The sequence below is a fragment of the Heteronotia binoei genome, chromosome 13 (genome assembly GCF_032191835.1).
Source record: "Heteronotia binoei isolate CCM8104 ecotype False Entrance Well chromosome 13, APGP_CSIRO_Hbin_v1, whole genome shotgun sequence".
In the NCBI taxonomy this organism is placed as follows: Eukaryota; Metazoa; Chordata; class Lepidosauria; order Squamata; family Gekkonidae; genus Heteronotia; species Heteronotia binoei.
The window spans coordinates 20,627,334-20,643,712 of NC_083235.1; the positions used below are offsets into that span (position 1 = coordinate 20,627,334).

Below are 16,379 nucleotides of genomic sequence, written 5' to 3' on the forward strand. Positions count from 1 at the left end.
CCACGTAGAATAAATGCTAGATGTGTGAGAGCTGCAAGACAAGGGAGGGAGGGAGGGAGGGAGGGAGGGAGGGAGGGAGGGAGGAAGGAAGGAAGGAAGGAAGGAAGGAAGGAAGGAAGGAAGGAAGGAAGGAAGGAAGGAAGGAAGGAAGGAAGGAAGGAAGGAAGGAAGGAAGGAAGGAAGGAAGGAAGGAAGGAAGGAAAATAGATGAGGAAGTAGAGGTAGAAAGAAAGCAACTTTAACTTTAAATGCATTGTCCAAGCTGCTGGCTGGCTTGGCTTGCAGAAGAGATTTAAGGAGATAAATGCTTTCTCCAAGTCAGCCAATGGGGCAGTGGGTGCTTCAAGACCCACACAATATGTGTGAAAGAGTCACAGTTTGGACACCCCCCATCCTAAAGGATCCCTTCTAGACATCTCTCCATTCTTGCTTCAAAAGCCACCAAGAAAGGGCAGTTCTACAGCCTCCCTAACCACAGGGCTGCATCTGCTCCGTGCTTACAGTCCTGTCTGCAAAGAGTCAGCAACCATTCCCCATAGACTTTCAAGGACTCCTGCGCACCCACCCTGTCAGGGCTAAGAATCAAAAGGTAAGAAGTTAAGCTTCTCGTCCTGATGACAGACAAGTTATCGATCCCACTTAACTCTTTCAGCTCACAACCAACATCGGTCTCATGTCCTCTGTTTTATCCTTACAACAACCCTGTGGGGTAGGTTAGGCAGAGAGTGGGTGACTGGCTTAAGGTCACCCAGCAAGCTTCCAAGGCAGAGCAGAGGATTCAAACCTGCATTTCCCAGATCTTAGTCTGGCACACTAACCACTGCACCGCACTGCCGGTCCCAAATGGATCCCTCATATCTCCTTAAAATAGGGCTTTTTTGTAGCAGGAACTCCTTTGCATATTAGGCCACACACCCTGATGTAACCATTCCTCCTGGAGCTTACAGGGCCCTTCATCCAGGGCCTACTGTAAGCTCCAGGAGGATTGGCTACATAAGGGGGTGCGGCCTAATATGCAAAGGAGCTCCTGCTAGAATTCCACCCCTGATGTAGCCAGTCCTCCTTGAGCTTACAGTAGGCCCTGTACTAAGAACCCTGTAAGCTCTTTGAGGATTGGCTGCATCAGGGGTGTGTGGAGTAATATGCAAAGGAGTTCCTGCTACAAAAAAACCCCCTGCTTTAAAGTGTCAGCAGCTGGGGAAAGGCTGATTTAAGTCAGACAGCTGGTGCTAGGGAAGTGGGGAGTAATCTCCCCCCCCCAACATAAATCATACAAGCTATTTGTCTTTGGGGGGGACCACGGAAGTATCCTCTGATTATGGACATCTGTATTTTTAAGCTGAGGGTGGATAATTGATGTAAGCGTAAAGGGGAGGGGTGCAGGAGTGAGTCAGTCGCTTGAGTCAATGCTTTGCCGTCTATCCTTCCACTCAGCAAAGTTGGAAGTTTTCATCCGGTGGCCCTTCTGCCAGAGGTAGACCCACTTCAGTCAGAGGACGGCCGCTTAAGCTACAGGGAGGCTTCCAGCTTTAATTAAAGGCGAAGGGAGAGATAAGCCACTGCCGCCTGAGCCCCGCTGTTCCCGCTTGTTTCGCGAACGCTTTGATACAGATTTTTGCATTTGTGGCACTGTGTGTTTGACAAGCTGAGCGCGAAGGATTTACTTTGGAGAACAAAACATAACGGGGTGGATCCAGAATGGGCGATTCCCACTGATTCCCCTTTCCTACAGCAGACTCCCCTCATGCCATTTCTGTGGGTCTCCTCTCCCCCAGGGGCAGCATTTTGAGGAGATCAGCAGGCTGCAGTTTTGTTCAGCCACTGGAAAAATCTCATCTGCAGCCTCTTATCTAGGAGAACCGGGTTTGATTCCCCACTCCTCCAATTGCACCTGCTGGAATGGCCTTGGGTCAGCCATAGCTCTTGCAGAGTTGTCCTTGAAAGGGCAACTGCTGTGAGAGCCCTCTCAGCCCCACCCACCTCACAGGGTGTCTTTTGTGGGGGAGGAAGATAAAGGAGGTTGTAAGCTGCTCTGAGTTTCTGATTCAGAGAGAAGGGCAGGGTATAAATCTGCAATTCTTCTTCTTCTTCTATCAGTTCGGATCCCCACTCATGCCATGGAAGCTTACTGAGTAGGGTTGACAGTCCCCACACCCCAGATGGTGTCCCCCCACAGCTGGCTGGGGGAGGAAACTCTTCCCCCAAACTGCAACATCACTGCATGATGTCCCTGATGTGATGTCACCACCCAGTCATCATGGCACCAGGGTCGTTGCACGGCAACATTCTGGTTTGAGGGCAAAACCCCATAGTTTGAAGCCAGCTTTACCATAGAGTTTTGCCCCAAAACCTGAGTGTTGCTGTGTGACATCTCTGACATGATGATGTCACTTCCGGGTGATGTCATCGCATTGGGGGACATCCCAGAATGCCCCCCAAATCCCCCTGCTAGCACAACGAGGAGACCTGGCAACCCTATTCCTGGGTGACTTTGGGCCAGTCAGTCTCTCTCAGCTTGGTCTACTTCACAGGGTTGCCATGATGATAAAATGGAGGAGAGTGATGGAAGCTGCTTTCGGTCTCCCCTGGGGAGAAAGGTGGGGTATAAATTAATCAAATAAATTACCCTGCCGTTTTGTCAGAGGAGTTCCTGCTGGCATGTGCTGTTTCCTCTTCCCTTTTCTCCACACAACAACCCCATGTGGTTGGTCATGTTGAGCCAGAGCAATTTAGCTCCATGTCCTCCAATTAGCTTCATAATTGGGTGGTGATTCCAGATCAGGTCTCCCGAGTCTTATCCAAAGAGAGAGACGCATGCTTTGTTGCCTTAGCTTATAAGCCACAGCAAATGATACATTTCCAATACAAGCAATAACGACAAAAAAATGCATATATATCTAAATGCAGAGATTTCTGTTCTAGCAGGACCTCCTTTGCATATTAGGCCACACTCCCCTGATGTAGCCAGTTCTCCAGGAGCTTACAGTAGGCCCTGTACTAAGAGCCCTGGAAGCTCTTGGAAGATTGGCTACATCAGGGGTGTGTGGCCTAATATGCAAAGGAGTTTCTGCTACAAAAAAAAGCCCTGCCCAAATATACCCTCTAACCACTTCTCACACTCCCTCTCTAACAAAAACGGAATCTGTTGACCAGGATGCTCATTGTTGCAGCACAGGAGAATAAGAAGAGCTCTGCTGGATCAGACCACGCTGGCCCATCTAGTCCACCAAGCTGTTTCACGCAGTAGCCAACCGGCTGCCCTGGGGGGCCAACATACAGAGGCCACAGCCTCCCCCTGATGTTGCCTCCCAGCACTGGTCCTCAGAGGTTCACTACGTTTGTATATGGACATTCTTGTAACTCACCATAGATAGTAGCCCTTAACTCCTCCAGGAATCTGCCCAGCCTCCTTTTCTGTACACAGGGCTTTTTATGTAGCAGGAACTCCTTTGCATATTAGACCACACCTCCCTGATGTAGTCAATCCTCTAAGAGCTTACAGGGCTGTTAGTACAGGGCCTACTGTAAGCTCCAGGAGGTTTGGCTACATCAAGGGGTGTGGCCTAATATGCAAAGGAGTTCCTGCTACAAAAAAAGCCCTGGATATGACCTAACTTGTGCCTCCTCCATTGTGGCTCCCACCTTGCAGAATGGCCTGACTGAGGAGGTTTGGAAAGCTCCCGCTCTCCTGGCTTTCTGCAAATAATGCAAAATTGATTCAGGTTGGTAGCTGTGTTGGTCTGAAGCAGAATGGTATGCGTGAACACCAAAGCTCAAACTAGGAATAAAACTTTGTTGGTCTAAAAGGTGCCACTGGACTCAAACTTTGTTCTGTGCAAAACTGAATTATTGCAGGGGGGCTTTTCTACAAAGGCACTATACCAAAGACATCATGAAGTTACTTGGATAAGTTATAGAGGGAATGTGGTCTGTAAAAACAGTAAAGGTAGTCCCCTCTGCAAGCACCAGTCGTTTTCGACTCTGGGGTGGCATTGCTTTCACAACGTTTTCACGGCAGACTTTTTACGGTGTGCATAACAGGGGTGACCAAACTTGCTTAACGTTTAGAGCCACATGGAATAAACGTCAGATGTTTGAGAGCCACAAGACTTTAATGATACTGCTCATACAGTTAATTCGGCTCTGTGCGGAGAGAGCCGCAAGACATGGATATCAGACGTTTCAGGGGCGGGAGGAAAATAGAGGGGAAAGAGGTGGAAAGAAAGCAACTTTAAATGCATTTTACAAGCCGCCAGCTGGCTTTGCTTGGAGAAGTGATTTGCTTGGAGAAGCAAACTAGGGAATGAACCAAAGTTTTATGTTTTGTTTCTTTTTATATATACAGTTTTGATTCTTTGCTTTTGCAGATGGATGCACTGTGTGTCTACACAGCACTTTCTTAATACAAAATGTCTAAGTAGTTATATGTGCAATACATGTCATTTTTATCTACAACGTATAACCAATGTTGATTTATGGGCGCCCAAAGAATGCTTTAAAAGCCTTGCATATTTTAGAGGACAAATTATGCATGAGAAAACGGACAATAGGGTAGAAATAGAGAATCACAGGTTTGAGTCACTCAAAGAAAAAAAAAGTTCACATCAAAACAGCAAGGCAGAGAATCTCAAAATCATCCCTACTTTCAACCAAGTTTGAAAAAGTCCTGGTTCATTGGACAACAAACTCATAGGGCCTGCAAGACAAAGCCCATGGCTGAGGCAGCAGAGATCCATCTTCACTGGCCTCCCCCTATTCTGCCGTGCATGTCAACTTTTATTATCCCTTGTCCACCTGTTTTCCCAATATCAACTACCATCCACCTGCAACACTTGGGGGATTCAGGTGGGAGCTGATTGAGGTGGATTTAGGTGGGTAAAAAGGTAAAGGTAGTCCCCTGTGCAAGCACCGGGTCATTACTAACCCATGGGGTGACGTCACATCATAACGCTTTCTTGGCAGACTTCCCCAGTCATCTACACTTTCCCCCCAGCAAGCTGGGTACTCATTTTACTGACCTCGGAAGGATGGAAGGCTGAGTCAACCTGCAGCTGGCTACCTGAACCAGCTTCCGCCAGGATCGAACTCGGGTCACGGGCAGAGCTTGGACTGCAGTACTGTAGCTTACCACTCTGCGCCATGCGGCCCCTTTATTTAGGTGGGTGCTGATATATAAGTCTAATGAAATAAATAAACCAACAGAGTGATTGAATGGCGCCATCGACTGTTATTGTCTGCTATTGATGGATTTTATTTTATATTGGGTTTTAATAACTGCACGAGCTGTGAGATTTAGAGTTTGGCATCTGTACCGTTTTGTGTGTGGTTTTATGATTTTATCATTGTTATGAAATGATGTACATCTCCCAGAGCCCTGCAGTTGCAAAGACTGGGTGATCCGTAAATTTAACATAATAAATAATAAATAAAATAAATATTGTACCATGCACTTATTGCTTTATTGTAATCTTTCCTGAGCCTGCTTGTGGAAGAAGGGAGTAGCTAGAAGCTGCATAAATAAATAAATCAACACTAACCAAGGTTCGTTCTAGCATAAGCTATTGCAAATGAGAACCCGCTTCATGCCACTCATATTTGTTGCAATAGTCCCAGCACCGTGACTACTTTTCTGAAATCTGTTACCAGGTTCCTTTCATCATTTTGCAATTTGCCTTTGCCAGGGCTTCAGCCTCAGAATCAGTTTTTGATAGCAGGGCTCCATCTGGGAGAAGAAGCAGTAATGTGAAACCTCTGAGCATGTGCGGAAAGCTTTGCTTTCATCGGTGAAGAACCAGACCCCTGGCCAGTTACCCACTAGAGCTAGGGATAGGGAACGTTGGGTCTCCAGATGTTTTTGCCTACAACTCCTATCAGCCCCAGCCACTGGCCATGCTGGCTGGGGCTGATGGGAGTTGTAGACAAAAAACATCTGGAGAGCCAACATTCCCTACCCCTGCACTAGACCATTAATCCTGGTTCAGCCTGGTCCCCAAACTGACATTCTACACTTGAATCATGGTATCATAGAAACCAGCTCTATGAGTTTATGTTTCTAGTGTAGAAAATCAGTTTGGGGACAGGACTGAAGCAGGATTAAAGGTCTAGTGCAGAACTGGCCCCTGTCTCCACATATCTGGAACGATGTGGTAGGAAGAAGGGTTATGGCTCTGTGGCAGAGCATCTGCTGGGCATGCAGAAAGTCCCAGGTTCAATCCTTGGCTCCTTCAGTTAAAAGGGAGGTGAGCTGAAAGACCTCTGTCTGAGACCCTGGAAAGCCACTGCCACTCTGAGTAGACCAGGGCTTTTTTGGTGGCATGAACTTCTTTGCATATTAGGCCATACGCTCCTGATGTAGCCAATCCTCCAAGAGCTTACAGGGCTCTCGTACATGGCCTACTGTAAGCTCCAGGAAGATTGGTTACATCAGGGGTGTGTGGCATAATATGCAAAGGAGTTCATGCTACAAAAAAAGCCCTGTAGTAGGCAACACTGCCAACCAGGTTTGAAAAAGTTCTGGTTCACTGAACAACAAACAGACAGGGCCTGCAAGATAGAGAAGTTCCACCAAGCCCATGACTTATCAGTGGCCTGGTTCAGTTTTAAGGAAGCTTCACATGTTCAAGAATTGCTTTCAGGCCAGTGGATCCGATTTCCACACATGCTCCTGTCCCGCAGTTCCTCTCACAAACCCGACACTCCATCGGCCATTTCCCATTCACAAAGCGTCCTTGGAACATTCTCCTAACAGCCGACAATTAGAGTTAACACCACTTTTATTAATGCCTCGAGGGACCTTTTTTTTGTGGAGCCTCAGTTCACTACAGGGGATTTTTTTTTTCAGCAATGAGACTTTTTTAAAAAAGGAATGTTTTATACCCTCAGGGAACACTTTCCACCTTGACACATCTGCCAAGAAAACTCAAAGAGTATTTGAATATTGGCTGGCAGGCTCAGAAGCCCTTGAGAAGCAACCGCATGTTGCAAAACGTCAGGCCGTGGCTACGGCGCACAGCTCATGAAGGCCAGCTGTGCCAAGCTTTCCCACTGGCCTATGGGAAGCAGTGCCATGGCTTAGAGGCCCACCCTATGTTTCCCTTCGGAAGGGACGGTGGCTCAGTGGTAGAGCATCTGCTTGGTAAGCAGAAGGTCTCAGGTTCAATCCCCGGCATCTCCAACTAAAAAGGGTCCAGGCAAGCAGTGTGAAAACCCTCAGCTTGGGACCCTGGAGAGACTGCCAGTCTGAGTAGACAAGACTGACTTTGACGGACTGAGGGTCTGATTCAGTATAAGACAGCTTCATATGTTCATATGAACTGACCTGAATGTGCTGGGGTTAACTACCTTGCAGGGGAGTCTCCCCCCTCTCCTGTTATTACTGATCTTCTTAAGAACCTGTGAACAAGTTTCCCAGAGTCCCCCAGTTTGAAAAAAGCACGGTGCTCTCTAGCAATGTCCCTCTTCCCTCCACCCGCAAGGAGACCTGCTCACTGTCTCCCATTCGAAGACCAAGAGGATGCCACACAAACCACCATCCGGAATTAGCACACTGATCAACTCTTGCAAGTGTTGCAACCTATGTTCTATTTGCAGCATCCAGAGCTGATCGTACCAGCAGACAAACTAGGCAATTGTCTAGGGCGCCAACCTTCTGGGGGCTCCGAATCGGGCAGCCCCATGGGACTCGGTGATGCTATCAATGCGGGGGGGCGGGGGGTGTTACCAGAAGTTAGCCTTGCTTATTATGCCAGACAGTCTAGAGCCAGTCCTGGTAGCATCCTGATACCCCCCCCCACCCCGGTTTAGGGTTGTCTTTTTCTTTTTCAAGGCGCACCGCACAGCAAGTAATGGCCTGTAAACTTCTTGAAGTCAGGTTGGCTTCCAAGCCGCTGAGCCCACAAGCCAGCTCGGGAGACCTCCCCGATCAACACACACCGCGCCCCCCCCCCCCAGTTACTCGCCTTCATTTCAGGAGAGAGGGAGGGAGAAACCGGCCCCTCTTGAGAGGGGGGGGGGGAAACGACAGACTCGCACCCAATTCCAGACACAAAACGATACCCAGCAGGCAGGCACAGACATACACAACACCGGAGAGTGATTTTGGCATCGAAAAGATAGTAGGAAAGCCTCAACGTGCAGGGGGTGGGGTGGGGGAGTGTCCAAGCACCGAGACGTCTGGCGGGGGGCGTGGACTGACGGAGGGGGCGGAGGAGAGCAAGCAGGATAAATATGTATATTAATATATATCACAAACGGACAGCGTTGCGCGCTAGGATGGGGGGGGGGGTAACTTTGGAAACAAACGAGCGGCGACCCGTTCCACTCCCCCCTTCCAAAACTCAGATCCCCCCCCAAAAAAACCCCGCCTCCTTGACCCCTCGTTGGCCCCGTTGTTGCAAGCCGGCGGAGGGGACTTCGCCCCTGCCTGACCCCGGCTGGGAGGGAGGTCCCTCCTGCCCCCGCTCCCTTTCCCGCCACCCCTCCTCGCCCCACCCCTGGCTGGGCAGTGCAGCGGCGGCGGCGGCGGGCACCCTCTTCCTCTTCCCCCCACGATCCCCGGGGCGCTTACCTGCGCAGCCCGGGAGACGGCGATCGACAGCAGGAGCAGGTCGGCGAGGAGGTGCATGGTGCAGGCGCCCAGCCCAGCCCCGCGCTGCCACCGGCGGGCTCCCTCCTTCCCCTCCCCTCCCTCCCGCCAGCCGGCCAGTTTCCCCCCGCCGCCGTCGGCTCAGCGGCTTCTCCGCATCCCCGCGCCAAGCGAGGCAGAGGGGGCGCCGCGCTCTCGCCAGATTCCAGCGCGCCCCGGGCGGGGAGGGAGACTGCCCGGGCGGCCGAGCGGGACGCAGGAGAGGCGGTGGCCGCCCGCCGAGGCTGCCTGCTACTGCAAGGGGGTGGGTGGGGGAGAGCAGGCGAGAGAGCCGGCGAGAGGCAGCGGCAGGCTCCGCCTAGCGCTGGGCCAGACAGGCGAGCGCGCCCCGTGCGCTCTCGCCGCTCCCCCTCCAAGCGCCACCACCTCGCCCAGCCGGCCGGGGGAAGCAGGAGAGGACGGCGCGGTCCCACCGTGGAGGGGGGGGGGGATAGGACGGGGAGGGGGCCGCTCGTCTCATTGGCCCTTTCAAGCCCATCGCCTGCCAATGCCGAGCGCTCCAGGAGCCCCTTGCTCGACACGACGGCGGCGGAAGGGAGGAAACAACCCGGCCCGGGAAGGACGGCTTGGCGAGGTTGAGGAGCCAGCGCTAGCCTCAGTTATCGTTTTATTTTTATTTATTTTGGGGGTGGGGGGGGAGCCTTTGGAACTGGGGGCCACGTCTACCCCAGGCACCATCCGGTCATTGGGACCTCTCGGGTCTCAGATGTGCAGTTTCCGAGTGGGGGACGCACCCACCCACCCCTGTACCCATCAGAGCGCATTGGCGAGAGACTGGTTTGAAAAACGTGTTTCGGCTTAACCTGCTCTCGAAGGGGTTAAACGTCACCCCCTACACACACACACACACACACACACACACAAACAAAACAGACAAGATAGATGGGACGTCCTTAACCCCTCTGCATACAGCAGGAGGTTACAATTACAGGGATTTCAATTGCGTTATATTTACATGCTGCAGATTTGGAACGTGGAATCAGGTTACCTCCGGCTTCTCCCTGCATCCAAGAAGAGTCGGGTGAAGTTGGAATGCCAACACTGTTTGGCAGTTTGTGGTACAAAATTCTAAGATCATCTTTTGGCTCTGGATTAACTCCTCTGGGAGTAACCACTCTTCTTGGTTCAGTACCTTCAAACGCTAAAGCGGATAAGAGTTCCTTAGGGATACAGAGCCTGGGAGTTGTAGGGATATTCAGTTGGTGCAGCCTATCTGTTAGAGTACTCAGTTATCGGGCACTGCAGTCAGGTGGGAACTGGTCCAAGATTCAACCAGAACCACGCCCATTCTTTAATATCGTCCATGCTCTGAATCTCAAAAGAATTTATTTCAAATGTTGATGAATGGTCAGAAACAGGGCTGTTTTGGTAGACATCACCATTGTTTTACATAGCGTTTTTTGTAGAAAAGGCCCAGCAGGAATTCATTTGCATATCAGGCCACACCCCCTGATGGCAAGTCAGCCAGAAATGTGTTCCTGGTCAAAAAGCTTCTGATATCACTTATTCTAATGCCTTGCAGTCTGGTTTCAGTTTTCTGCATGGTGGGGGGACACTAGGAGGGTCAGAGATGTGCACAATAAGCCAAACAGCCAAAAGGCCTTAAAAACTGTATTAACAATGATGTTTGTCAAAGAAGCAAGGAATGTATCTTCAGCTACTGCTTTTATCCTTTGCAATATGATTGCTGTATCAAATCTTGCTGTGTTGCAATGCAATCATGTTGCAGTTGACAATATTTATAATTGGAGCTAAAGATAAACTCTCTGTTTGATTAATGTCATTGTTAATACATTGCTTTTAAGGCCCTTTGGTTGGTTGGGGTTGGGGGTGGTTATTGAGGACCTGCTCCTTTTGTTCTTATTGTGCATGACAGGGATGTAGTCCAGCCAAAATATCTTGCCTGTACTCCCACAAATAGTGTCCCTCCAAGGGCTGACAGGCCAGACATGATGCTGGGGGTGTGACAGAAGAAGGTGCATCTCACCCAACAAAAGGTTGGGAAGGGGTCTGTGGTTCAGCGGCAGAGCCTCTGCTTGGCACGCAGAAGGTCCCAGGTTCAATCCTTGGCATCTCCAGTTCAAAGGATCAGATAGGAGGTGATGTGAAAGACCTCAACCTGAGACTCTGGAGAGCTGCTGCCAGTCTGAATAGACTATACTGACCTTGATGGACCAATGGTCTGATTTAATATAAGGCAGCTTCAAGGTATGGGCTGATGTAGAGTTGCAAGAGATCTGTGGTGAAAGAAGAAGATGATATTGGATTTATATCCCACCCTCCACTCTGAATCTCAGAGCAGCTCACAATCTCATCTATCTTCTTCCCCCACAACAGACACCCTGTGAAGTGGGTGGGGCTGAGAGGACACTCACAGTAGCTGCCCTTTCAAGGACAACCTCTGCCAGAGCTATGGCTGACCCAAGGCCATTCCAGCAGGTGCAAGTGGAGGAGTGGGAAATCAAACCTGGTTCTCCCAAATAACAGTCCGCACACTTAACCACTACACCAAACTGGTTCTCTTGATTTGCAAAGAAGATTTGCAAATGACCACTGTCTCTTAGGAAACACATCAACAGGTGACATGGTGCCCATGGGCACCATAGAATCATAAAGTTGGAAGGGACCTCTAGGGTCATCTAGTCCAACCCCCTGCACAATGCAGGAAACTCACAAACACCTCCCCCTAAATTCACAGGATCTTCATTGTTGTCAGATGGCCATCTAGCCTCTGTTTAAAAACTTCCAAGGAAGGAGAGCCCACCATGATGGGGATCACTGAACCAGAGCAAGGGGGAAATCATTGGACTATTAGGTAATAGGAGAAATATTAAGAAATTTAATGGACAGGCTGTTTGATCAAGAAATAATGAATAACAGGAGACTGAGTACTGGGAAAATATAAATGCCCAGTGAGAAGAAACCATCCCACCAGGCCTCATTTGGGGCAGGAACTCACTGGAGCAGACCTCCAGAACCTCTACATTTTATTGTGCTCTTTCCTTCTTTACCCCCCCTCCAAATATTTGCTTCTGGGCTTCATTGTTCAAACCCCTTATGAGAATTTTGCTGGACTCTTAAGATTTGACAAACTTTCTAATATTTTCCCCCACAAAAAATTGGGGAAACAACCAAAACATCTAAAGCAGACAGATGGAAATCTTCATCATGCCACAGAGGAGAAAGTAATTTAAAAAGTATGATGGGAGCAGTGTTCCCTCCAAGCTGAGTTAGCGTGAGCTAGCTCGCAGATTTTTAGCTCCAGCTCACACAGTCTTGTCTTAGCTCAGGAAGGAAGACCCCGGAACACAATAATTCATGCAGTAGCTCACAATTTTAATGCCAGGAGCTCACAAAGTAGAATTTTTGCTCACAAGACTCTGCAGCTTGGAGGGAACATTGGATGGGAGTAAGGTTTTATTGTGACAATTGTAGCTGAAAAAAAACATTTTAAGGGAGATGCTGAGCTGATGTAATTTAGTCCATCTTCCGGTGATGTCAGGGGTGTGTGGCATATGCAAATGAGTTGTGCTAATGAGTTGCGCTAATGAGCTCCAGCACCTCTTTTTCTACGAAATGACCCCCACATGGAGGGGAAAAGGAGACCTAATTCCAAATGCTCCGTCATGGGACTGACCTTTAGGGCCTCAGGGAAGAGAAGCCTCACAGGACAGGTAGATACACCTGTGGCAGTTCCTAATTCAGTCATTGCGTAAGCTTGACACAGTTACTGTAGATAGATTCAGGTGGGGTTCTGCTTAAAGACTGAAGTTTAACAGAAGGGTCACTGCTTGACCTTTGTTGTCTGTGTGATTCTGTCATAAGAAATTAGCAGTGTTGAAGAAAATGAGTCATGGGTCTATTTGGGCATCAGTGCCCCCCCCCCCAAATTTTAGTGGGTCCAGCTGTGGACCTTTAACCATCCACGTTCATTAGATGTGAAGTTCTTGAAAAAGGTCCTTTCATGTACAAGCTCAAGAGGTGCACCCTTTCCCCATCCAAATCCCTTTCCAACGGGATCCAGTAAAGAGCAAATCCAAGCACCTCCAGCCACATGTAATAAAAGCAGGGAAACGCCTGCTTTTAAACAAGGAGCTCATCAGCCAGGAAAGCTCAACCCTGTCCTGTCTGCTGCATCTTCCTTTCAGCAATTTTTTACTTTTAGAGCAACTGTCTGGAGCCAAGCTGGGAGAAAGAACCCTGTTAAAAGCACAAGAGCATGGCAAAGTAAGTCATGATGAGGGGCTCAGGGTTTTGTCCCTCTCTTTCGTGTGCTCTGTTTTTTGCAACCCAGACTTATAGTCCATTTGTGCACGCTGTGCTAAAAAGAAAAACTCGTTCTCATAGCAATATCATTGCAGCGCAGCTGCATCCATAGCAGAGGAGGAATCTAATGGCCTCTGAGATGCTTTCTTCTCTTGGTCTGCAATTTGGCAAGAAGTTTTTTGTTGTTCAGTTGCACAGCTGAGTTCAGCTCTTTGCAACCCCATGGACCAATTAATGTCAGGCCCTCCTACCTTCCACCATCCTCCAAAGTCTGCTCAAATTCATGTTAGTTACACCAGTAACACTGTCCAGCCATCTCATCTTTTGCCATCCTCTTCTTTTGCCTTCTGTCTTTCCTAGCATCAGGATCTTCTCCAGCGAGTGCTCCCTTCTCATTTGGTGGCCAAAGTATCTGAGCTTCAGCATCTGGCCTTCCAGGGAACAGACAGGGTTGATTTCCCTTAGGACTGATTGATTGGATCTTCTTGCAGTCCAAGGGACTCTCAAGAGCAGTGTTCTCTCTAAGTTGAGTTAGTGTGAGCTAGCTCACAGTTTTTTAGCCTCTGGCTCACACATTTTAGTCTTAGCCCAGGAAAAATGGCCCCAGAGCAAACTAATTGATGCAGTAGCTCACAACTTTAATGCTAATAGCTCACAAAGTTGAATTTTTGCTCACCAGACACTGCAGCTTAGAGGGAACATTGCATTCCAGCTATATCTGAAGACAACCTCCATGTCTTGCTGGTGGATCTACCTTCAATATGCAGATGGATTTTCCCGCTTTCCATTTCCCAACATCAACCTCACCATGGAGGGAGTAAGGATTCTATCAACAGCAGCCCAAAATTCAGGAACCACTTGTGCAAACCTGTGTGAACCATCCGTGCAACGCCTGATGTTTCCATTAGCTCAAAGCAGCCAAAGAATTTAATTGATGCAGTAGCTCACAACTTTAATTACAGTAGCTCATGAAGTAGAATCTTTGCTCACAAGACTCCGCAGCTTAGAGGGCACACCGCTCAAGAGTCTTCTCCGGCAACACGCACACTGGCAAGAGGTAAGCCTTGGGAAAGGGCTACATCTCCTGTGAATTTTATTTGCATTGGGGTGCGTGTGTGTTTTAAATGTTATCAAGTCACTTCTGACTCATGGCGGCCCTATGAATGAATGTCCTCCCAAGGGTCCTATTGTTAGCATACTCGGTCATGTCTGACAAACTGAGAGCCACGGCTTCCTTGATGGAGTCCATCCATCTCAGGATGGGTCTTGCTCTTCCTCTGATTACCCTCAACGTTCCCTGGCATTATTGTCTCTTCCAGTGACTCTTTTCTTCTCGGAATGTGACCAACGTACAACAGCCTCCGTTCAGTCGCTTTAGCTTCTATGGAGAGTCAAGGCTTGATTTGACCTAGAACCCACTCATTTGTCTTTGTAGTGGTCCGTAGTATCCGAAAAGCTCTCCTCCAACACCGCATTTCAAAGGAACCCGCTTTCTTTCTGCCTGTTTTTTTGCATCACCCAGCTTTCGTATACACAGAAATGGGGAATTCTATGGCAAGAAGAAGAAATTGGGTTTGCATGCCGTCCTATACGCAGAATCTCAGAGCAGTCACAATCTCCTTTACTTCCCCCCTGCAACACACACACACAACAGACACCCTGTGAGCAATGTTCTTTCTAAGCTGTGGGGTCTTGGGAGCAAAAATTCTACTTTGGAGATACTGGCGTTAAAGTTGTGAGCCACTGCATAAATTAGCTTGCTCTGGGCAGGGGTCGTTTTATAGAAAAATAGATGGTGGCTCTCATCCAGGGCTTGTTATGCAGCTGCACCTACTATTCAATGGACAAGGAGGGAAGGAGGAGGAGGAACTGTCGGAAAGGTTCAGGAGCTGTGCTCTTGTCAGCTCCCGCTGAATCCAAGGCCTGGCTCTGGGGCTAATTTTCCTGAGCTAAGACAAAAATGTGTGAGCAGGGGAGGCTAAAAAACTGCGAACTGGCTCACACTAACTCAGCTTAGAGGGAACACTGCCTGTGAGGTAGGTAGGGATCACAGAATGAGTAGGCACATTGATGAACACGAGTTATTGAGAAAGACTCAGCATGGGTTCTGAAAGGGAAGATCTTGCCTCACTAACCTGTTACAGTTCTTTGAGGGGTTGAACAAACATGTGGACAAAGGGGACCCAATTGATGTTGTTTACCTTGACTTCCAGAAAGCTTTTGATAAAATTCCTCATCAAAGGCTCCCTTAGTAGGCTTGAGAATCATGGAGTAAAAAGGACAAATACTCTTGTGGATCAAAAACTGGCTAATTAATAGGAAACAGAGTGAGTATAAATGGACAAAATACGCAGTGGAAGACAGTAAGCAGTGGCGTGCCGCAGGGCTCAGTACTGGAACCCATGCTCTTTAACTTGTTCATTAATGATCTGGAGTTGAGAGTAAGCAGTGAAGTGGCTAAGTTTGAAGATGACACTAAATTGTTCGGGGTGGTAAGAACCAGAGAGTATTGTGAGGCACTCCAAAGGGATCTGTTGAGGCTGGGTGAGTGGGCGTCAGCGTGGCAGATGAGATTCAATGTGGACAAGTGCAAAGTAATGCACATTGGGGCCAAAAATCCCAGCTACAAATACAAGTTGATGGGGTGTGAACTGGCAGAGACTGACCAAGAGAGAGATCTTAGGGTCGTGGTAGATAACTCACTGAAAATGTCAAGACAGTGTGTGATTGCAATAAAAAAGGCCAACGCCATGCTGGGAATTATTAGGAAGGGAATTGAAAACAAATCAGCCAGTATCATAAAGCCCCTGTATAAATCAATGGTGTGATCTCATTTGGAATACTGTGTACAATTCTGGTCACCCCATCTCAAAAAGGATATAGCATTAGAAAAAGTGCAGAAAAGAGCAACTAGAATGATTAAAGGTTTGGAACACTTTCCCTATGAAGAGAGGTTAAAATGCTTGGGGCTCTTTAGCTTGGAGAAACATTGACTGCGGAGTGACATGATAGAGGTTTACAAGATTATGGATGGGATGGAGAAAGTAGAAAAAGAAGTACTTTCTTCCTTTCTCGCAATACAAGAACTCGTGGGCATTCAATGAAATGAATGAGCAATCAGGTTAGAATGGATAAAAGGAAGTACTTCTTCACTCAAAGGGTGATTAACGTGGAATTCACTGCCACAGGAGGTGGCTACAAGCATAGCCAGCTTCAAAAGGGGGTTGGGTAAAAATATGGCACAGAGGTCCATCAGCGGCTATTAGCCACAGTATATTATTGGAACTGTCTGGGGCAGTGATGCTCTGTATTCTTGGTGCTTGGGGAGGGGCAAAGTGGAAGGGCTTCTAGCCGCACTTGTGAACCTCCTTTCTTTTTTGGTCACTGTGTGACACAGAGTTTTGGACTGGATGGGCCATTGGCCTGATCCAACATGGCTTCTCTTATGTTCTTATGTTAGGGCTGAAAG

The 16,379-nt window shown here is 48.5% G+C and overlaps 1 protein-coding gene across 2 annotated transcripts in view; it reads right to left on the minus strand.

Moving 5' to 3' along the window:
- The window catches only part of OLFM2 (olfactomedin 2), a 379,600-nt gene extending 370,923 nt beyond the window's left edge, over positions 1-8,677 (minus strand). For both annotated transcript variants that reach the window (XM_060253545.1, XM_060253544.1), the window contains exon 1: positions 8,567-8,677. In XM_060253545.1, the coding sequence (XP_060109528.1) occupies positions 8,567-8,623 (57 nt within the window). In that variant the 5' untranslated portion in view covers positions 8,624-8,677. The remainder of the gene's footprint in view (positions 1-8,566) is intronic.
- Positions 8,678-16,379: the final 7,702 nt, after the last annotated feature.